The 7,890-nt window shown below is 41.5% G+C and overlaps 1 protein-coding gene across 1 annotated transcript; it reads left to right on the plus strand.

Moving 5' to 3' along the window:
- Position 1: 1 nt before the first annotated feature.
- MFSD4B (major facilitator superfamily domain containing 4B) lies at positions 2–6,635 on the plus strand (the record flags this gene model as incomplete). The annotated part of the gene is given in 5 exon segments (XM_008706247.2): positions 2–67; positions 1,875–2,043; positions 3,111–3,227; positions 4,688–5,904; positions 5,906–6,635. Coding segments are annotated over 5 exon segments (1,599 nt in total), but the record flags the coding sequence as incomplete, so codon positions are not given.
- Positions 6,636–7,890: the final 1,255 nt, after the last annotated feature.

Below are 7,890 nucleotides of genomic sequence, written 5' to 3' on the forward strand. Positions count from 1 at the left end.
CCGCCAGCCCGGAAGCACGCTGCGCTGGTTCATCACCGTGATCCTGTGTGCTGCCTTCCTGGGGCTGGTGAGAGCCGGGGCTGGAATCCTCCCAGGCCGGGGCGTGAGCAGGCCTCCTGCAGAGAACGCCGTCTTCTGAGTTCGTCTCACCTCTGCCGCTTGCAAACTGTGTGACCTTGGGCGCGTTAGTCTGCCTCAGCCTTAGTTTCCTAATCTGAAAAATGGGCACAGTTCTAATGTTGGAGGGTTATTGTCAAGTGCGAAATTGATTTTCCTAATATATTTGCCAGCTCCAGCAAACCTTCCTACTTCTTCTACGTGGGGTGGGGAGATAGATGCAAGGGGGTGTTGCCAGGTCTGTAGCTCCTGCCCCCTTGAGCCCACGCAGACCCCAAATTATTATACAAAGCTGCTTTTCTGGGATTTCCTCTTTCTTGTCTGACCAATTCAGGCAACTCCTTATTTTTGCAGACGGGGAAAATAGACCCGGAGAGGGAAAATGACTTTTCCGGACCACACAGCTGGTTTTAAGTGGTGGAGGCAGAAATAATATGTCTCTTACTCTGCCCACAATTCTAGATCCTTCAGTGCTTTTCTTAGAGCAAACTGCAAGGCTAGAAGCGCCTTTTGACAAACCCCTTGACTGCCCCCACAATTCCCTTATTTCTGGAGACCTCCCTCTCATCACTTGTCTGGAATATTAGGATCTTGGGGATTTGGGAGGGTGAGTCCTCTGAGGAGAGTCACTTCTCAGAGAATCCTCTGAGAAAGTCACTTAGCGTCTTTCGCTTAAGTCACAACAGATTCCTAGAGTATTTTGATTTGAAAAAAAGAAAAATCATTGCAGACGCTTCTTGAGCCCTCAGCTTGTGCCAGGTCCTGTTTTAAGTGCTTTGCAGGCAGGGAGTAATTTGATTGGAGATGGAGCTCAGCCTTCCCTCCATGTACCAGGCGCTTGCTCTGCCCTTAGTTTGGGACTGCTCTGTCTTGGGCAAGATGCACACCCCTGTTTCGAGCAGAGAAGGCCAATTAGAGTGAATTATTCTTGAAACATAGACCCATTAGAAACATTTTTAAGTGTCCAACAAATATTCTCTGATGGCTTGGGGTTTTCTTTGAAGAAAAATACAGATTTAGAAATGTTTGAATTGTCTATTTTCTGTGTATTTTGTATGTGTTAGAGGAGGGGCACCATGTGCATCCAGAAATATTGCTGTTTTAACAACATCAAAAAACAGGAATACTATTTTAATGGTTTGATAATTTACATTTTTAACATCTAAATTCCTGTGTTATTTGTGCATGTAGTATATTTCAAAGTGCACAAAACTATTTCAAAAATGATTTTAATGTTACATTTTACTGTTGATACAAGAGTTTTTTGTGGTATTACTCAAAAAGGAAACAAAATCGCAGCAGAGAGCCAAAAAAGTTAAAGAATTTTTTTTTTTAAACTTGAGAGTTGTCAAAACTAGAAAACCAGTAGGGTTTGACACACCAGATACAGGAACTTATAGTTCTAGTAGTCCTAGTACTGTCATCCTGAATTTTTCCTGACTGTGGGATTTAATCCCCTACATTACACTGAAATCCCCTCCCCTTCCTTTTTCTTTTGTAATTTAACTTAATTTTTTAGAGGTGGGGGAGGGGCAGAGAGAGAGGGAGAGAGAGAATCTCAAGCAAGTTCCAAGCCCAGCACGGAGCTGGATCTCACAACGGTGAGGTCATGACAGAGCTGATATCAAGCGGTGGATGCTCAACCGACTGAGCCACCCGGGCGCCCCTCCTCCTCCCTTTTTAACAGTGAAAAAGGCTACCATATAGACATTATTTTAATGATTGTGAATAAAGGATTTTGTCTTTTTAAATTTTAGGGAATGAGTGTTGCTATACTGGGACCCACATTTCAAGATTTGGCAACAAATGTGAACCGTAATATTAGCAGTCTTTCTCTGATTTTTGTGGGCCGTGCCTTTGGATTTTTGAGTGGCTCTGTGATTGGTGGAGTTCTTCTTGACAATATGAATCATTTTCTACTTTTGGGTAAGTAAAGATCAATTTTGGCTTTTTATGACTTTTAAGGCATTTACAATTTGTTTTTAAATATGAAACATTTTGGTTGACAACTCAGGTGGTTGTCCTCAGTGGAAATCGGGTTTCCTTGGTGCCTGTTTTCATCTCGGCAGTTATAGGGAATCTGTGCGGAGCCACTCTGGAAATTTAGATTAGCCTTAGAATGTGTTACTATCTTTAGCCTTCCTGACAGTCACTGTAATTTAGGCACCACCCCTGGATCACATACTAGTTGTCCAAAGAACTCTGCTTATCAGGGTTTAGGGCAGATCTCCTGCGGCCACCACAGATCAGAATAAATTCCTTGAACCTGCCCAGGCTAGGCCCTGAACTGAGAATGAAGGTGAGAAGTACTGGGGGTGAAATGACATAGGCTAAATTTTTGTCCCAGCCACCCCATGGTAATAATGCCCCAGACCTCTCTACCTTGCCCTTCAAATAGTTGGCAAAGCTTTTAACTTACTCTTTTTTGAGTAAATAGACACGTTTAAAGAAAATCTGGATTAATGTGATAAAACTGCTTTGGGAGTAAGGAGAATAATTTACTGTCGTTGATGAATAAATGAGTAATTGCTGAGATTTCCAAAGTGGGTTGAGAATGTATAGATCCTTGTGTTTCCCTCCCTATTCCCAAGCTAAATTACTTAATACATTTCTACTACAAACTATCGTAACTGCCTTTTATTTTTCTTTTTAATTTTTTACCTCATATCTAAAAATCTTTTTGAAATATGAGAAGCTTAAGGAAATTTTTGAGGTGTCAGCTTTGCTGTAAAACTTTGCCCTGTAGTATATGGTTTGATTATCAGCAATGCTAGAAATGTACTTGTTAGGTTAACTTCTATTTTATGGTCCATAAAGATTATGGAAGCTTGTAAAGGCAATAACCGTTTGTAGAAGCTGCACCTCTCATCCACTCACTATTACTCAGTTGAAACGTGACCTACTTTGCATTTCTGGGAGTTTTTATGATGCTGACTTGATTCATGACTCTGCGAATATTGTTTTTTATAGCTGACTTTTACCTTTCTTCTCAGGGGTGTCAATGTTGACTACCACAGTTGGTCTCTACCTTGTTCCATTTTGTAAGACGGCAGTCTTACTGATTGTCATGATGTCCGTCTTTGGTGTTTCAGCTGGCATTCTGGATACAGGTCAGTGAGCCCTTCAGTGTCATCTGAGACTAGGGACTTTCTACTAGAAAAAGTAGAGCAGAGGACATCAAACTGTCATTTGCAGTGTAAAATGACACCAACCTACTGAATTGCTCATGGGGTCACCCACTCAGAACTACCTTCTGGCAACTACTCTTCTCTGCTCTTCTTGCCAAGTAGGGTGTCTGTTTTTGAGCAGTTCATGGAGTGGATTTAAACGATTTTGTTCAGTGAGAGATTATTGATTTGCAGTATCCAAACAGGAAAGGGTACCCCATGTGGGTAATTATGGTGCAGGTGAGTGGGCTTTCATTTTGGGACAGAACTTTATCAATGTAGTATGGGAGGAATTGATAGGTTAATAGGTTAAACCAACTTTGAAACTGTGTTTGGCTGAGGAATCATAGAAGAAGCTAATTTAAAAAGCACTCTGCCTTTTGAACTAAGAGAAACCTGTGCTGTGTATTATTTTCCTTCTCTCTCCTGCCACCCCCCTCAAAAGCTCCTGCTTTCCTGCAGGAGATCCTCTCCATGTGTCTTGTTATCTTTTAAAACCTACTAAACAACATACTTGGCATTTGTCTACCCCTAAAGCCAGCTCTTTTCTTCCCCTGCTCTACTGTTATCTGATACATTGGGGATATTTTATACTTTAGGCTTAGTTTGGTTGTGAAATTATGGGGTACAATTGTATGTTTATCTGCAAATAGGTTAAAAAGAAGAAAATGCAACACTTGGTGCTTCTTGCCTTTCACCTTTGTTTCCTGTAAGGGGCCCAGTAGAATTCTACAGTGTTCAGATTTCTGAACATGTGTTTTGCATCTGCTATGTACATAAATAATTTTCCTCAACTGGCTTTTTGGTAATTTGGCTATTATCTGATGATAATATATATTTAAAATGTTTACAAATAAATAAATATCCACCTCTTTCCTGCCTCCTCCCCCTCTCCCCCCTGCCAGCCTGGTGTTAGAACTGTCTTGTAAAAAGCCTTGGGCTAATGTGCCTGGCTCTAGGAGGTAGTGGTTTACTGGCTTGTAGCATCCATTTGTGAGTATGTGATGTTCCCGATGCTCAGAGTTCTCTGGTGGTGGTAGGTTAGAATTCCTTAATCACGGGGCGCCTGGGTGGCTCAGTCGTTAAGCGTCTGCCTTCGGCTCAGGGCGTAATCCCGGCGTTATGGGATCGAGCCCCACATCAGGCTCCTCCACTATGAGCCTGATTCTTCCTCTCCTACTCCCCCTGTTTTTGTTCCTTCTCTCGCTGGCTGTCTCTATCTCTGTCAAATAAATAAATAAAATCTTTAAAAAAAAAATTCCTTAATCATGACATTGACTGAGTTGCAACATCTGATAACTGAGAATACTTTAATCCTTGTGCCATGTAAAATAGACTCATCCTCCTTCTGATAGTAATGAACTGTTAATGATTAAATCATTTTCCTCATCTTTCATTGGTAGGTGGTAACGTCCTAATCTTGGCTATTTGGGGGGACAGAGGAGCCCCACACATGCAGGCCTTACACTTCAGTTTTGCCTTGGGTGCCTTTTTGGCTCCACTGCTGGCTAAGTTGGCACTGGGCACGACGGTGTCTGCTGAAAACCACACAGAGGCTGACTCTAACCATTCTGCCCTCAACCAGTCATCCGAAGCTGACTCAGAATCTCTACTCGGAGTACCTGACAATATGAATTTACTGTGGGCGTACGCTGTTATCGGTACTTACGTTTTTGTAGTTGCTGTCTTATTTTTGGCTCTGTTTTTAAAGAAAAGCTCAAGGCAGGAAAAAGCAAAAGCATCTGCTCAGCGGTCTCGAAGAGCTAAATACCACAACGCCCTTCTTTGTCTCCTTTTTCTGTTCTTCTTTTTTTATGTTGGAGCCGAGGTAACATACGGCTCTTACGTGTTCTCGTTTGCGACCACCCATGCTGGCATGAAAGAAAGTGAAGCGGCTGGGTTGAACTCCATCTTCTGGGGGACCTTTGCAGCCTGCAGGGGCCTAGCAATCTTTTTTGCTACATGTTTACAACCTGGAACCATGATTGTGTTAAGCAACATTGGCAGCCTGACATCATCCTTATTGCTGGTGCTTTTCGACAAGAGCCCAGTTTGCCTCTGGATAGCGACTTCGGTGTATGGGGCCTCGATGGCAACCACGTTTCCCAGTGGTGTTTCTTGGATTGAGCAGTACACGACCATCCATGGGAAATCTGCAGCATTTTTTGTAGTTGGTGCTGCCCTGGGAGAAATGGCTATTCCTGCAATAATTGGGATTCTTCAGGGACAATACCCTGATTTGCCTGTAGTTTTGTACACGTCTTTGGGAGCAGCGATAGCCACGGCTATTTTATTTCCTGTGCTCTATAAATTAGCCACCTCACCTCTCAATCAACAGCGAAAAGAACACAGAAAAAGCGAGGACCAGAAAGCTTTGCTGTCTAGTTCCGAGCTAAATGACTATGAGGAAGAGAATGAAGAAGATGATGCAGAAAAATGGAATGAAATGGATTTTGAAGTGATTGAAATGAATGATACAATGAGGAATTCTGTAATAGAGACATCTAGAAATATTCTGACGGAGCCCTTAGCTGAAGTCTCCAGTCAATCCCACTCCAGTGCAGGGGTGTTGGAGTCCTCTCCGGTTAGTAGTGGCAAGTCCCCTGTGAATCACCTTGCGAGAAACCAGGCTAAAAGGGACTAACACCTAGAGAAGATGGATTATTCTGACCTCCTTGAATAATCTCCAGTTCTAAAGAAGCCAGTCAGAGCAGAGCATTAACAGATTTTCAACATGTTTTGGGCATCAAAACTTCTAGGTCAGAGTATAGCAAACGCAACAAAGTTTTGAAAGGTTCTGTAATTCCTAGAGTTTTCCATAAAGAACAAATGGTCTCGTACAGCAGGATCTTGTTGTGAGGCCAGTGTTTGGCATGGGGCTGGTTAGGTAATGTTTTATGGTCTCCACCCCTCAGAGCATGCAAAGAAGGGGTTTGTTGTTGAGAAGTTGGGTGCCATTCTAGTGGAACGAGACCATCTAGTAGTCAAATCGTTTAGCTGAAGAAATGATCAGTCATCGGTATTCCACCAGGGACGTAGAGGAGTGTCGTTTCATAAGAGAACAACTTTGAAAATGGACAGAGATTTGTATTAATTGCTTTGCCCTCCCTGTAGTGTTGCGCCAGAGAATGCTGATGCCTCATTTGATCTCTGATTTCTGTGAAGGGAACACGGAACAGGACCCTATAGACCTAGCTTCAGACCTTGATTGCTGCTTACTAGTTTTGTGGCCCTGCATTCAGTCACTTCACTTAAGTAGGCCTTGTTTATCCGTCTCCTGATCTGTGATTCTATTAGTGAAAATGAGATGATTTTCAAACTAGGAATCCATCAATTTCAAAGTTTGTGCAAGAAAAAAAAAGTAAAAAAAAAAAAGTTTGTGCAAGGCATCTGTTAGAAATTAACATAAGTGCCATCAATTCTTCATTTCAAATGAGAAGTGAAACAAAATTGATAGTTTTGAGAATGCTGATTATGAATACATGTCAATTTAAGAGACTCAGTGTTTAATAATTACCTGCAAAACACATTTTTCAGTACTGTGCTTCATCAGTTCTAAGATGTACCTTTTTTTACATTTTTTCCCACATTTTTAACATCTCTAAAATCAGAATATGTCTTAAAGTCAGTGGTCACGTAACATTTTGTGACAACATTTAATTGACAGTAATTGATATACAAAATAATGTTGCATGTTACAATCGGTGTCTTGCAGTAATTCATTCAATTATGGAGATTTTACTATTTTTACAGACATTTTAAAAAGAAAAGTTATTTTTGTATGCTGATTTTCTTGGTGTTCAAGTGGGGTTTGGATGCAATGTTCCGACTTTAAAAGCTGTTCCAGAGTTACTGTGTTAGTAGTGGGACCTACCTAAGTAACGAAGTCTGGGTCTGAGCCTTGCTCTTCCAGAATTTGCTCCTCATTGAGTCTGGCTGGTGATGACATTGTAAGCACTAAACTAGGCTGCTAGCATAATTTACAAAGAGACACAGTCTTTTCCAGTATTTGGAATGTTTGTATCACCCACCCAGGGCTCTTCCTTCCTGAGTTTGAAATACCTGGGAAACCAAAATAATGATTAGAAAGGGGCCTGGTGGCTTAGGAGTCAGGGATCACAAAGGTACTTTATGAGTGTGGCAAAGCTGGTATGAGCTCTCCTTTGATAAATGACTAGTACTGCAGCTTTTGTTTATTTCTCTTTACCATGTTTTATGGTGAATAACATGTAATTTCTGCCTGCTTGCAATATGTTTGCTTTCTCATATTTAATTTCTACAAATTCGCCTTTGTTTTTTCTTGAGTGAAATGAAGTATCTTTTTTGACTACTGCCCATTCACCTTCAATACCTGCCACAATATGGGGTTGTATATAATCTAGCAATTTTGGGGAGGGCCAGTGGAGAAATTAATAGTAAAAAACGTATTTTTGCTCTTGTTGTATTGTACGTTTCTCTTAGCAGGAACTTGGAGGCCACCTGTGTTCCATTGACTGCCTTTTCTCAGGTTGTTGGAAGTTAGGCAGAGGTGCTATTTGGCAGCTGGGAGGCTTGCTAGAACAGATTCATCTGCAGCTCAGGGAGAGAAGGATGATAATAAGAACAT

This window comes from Ursus maritimus, unplaced genomic scaffold (assembly GCF_017311325.1).
Source record: "Ursus maritimus isolate PB19 unplaced genomic scaffold, ASM1731132v1 scaffold_13, whole genome shotgun sequence".
In the NCBI taxonomy this organism is placed as follows: domain Eukaryota; kingdom Metazoa; phylum Chordata; class Mammalia; order Carnivora; family Ursidae; genus Ursus; species Ursus maritimus.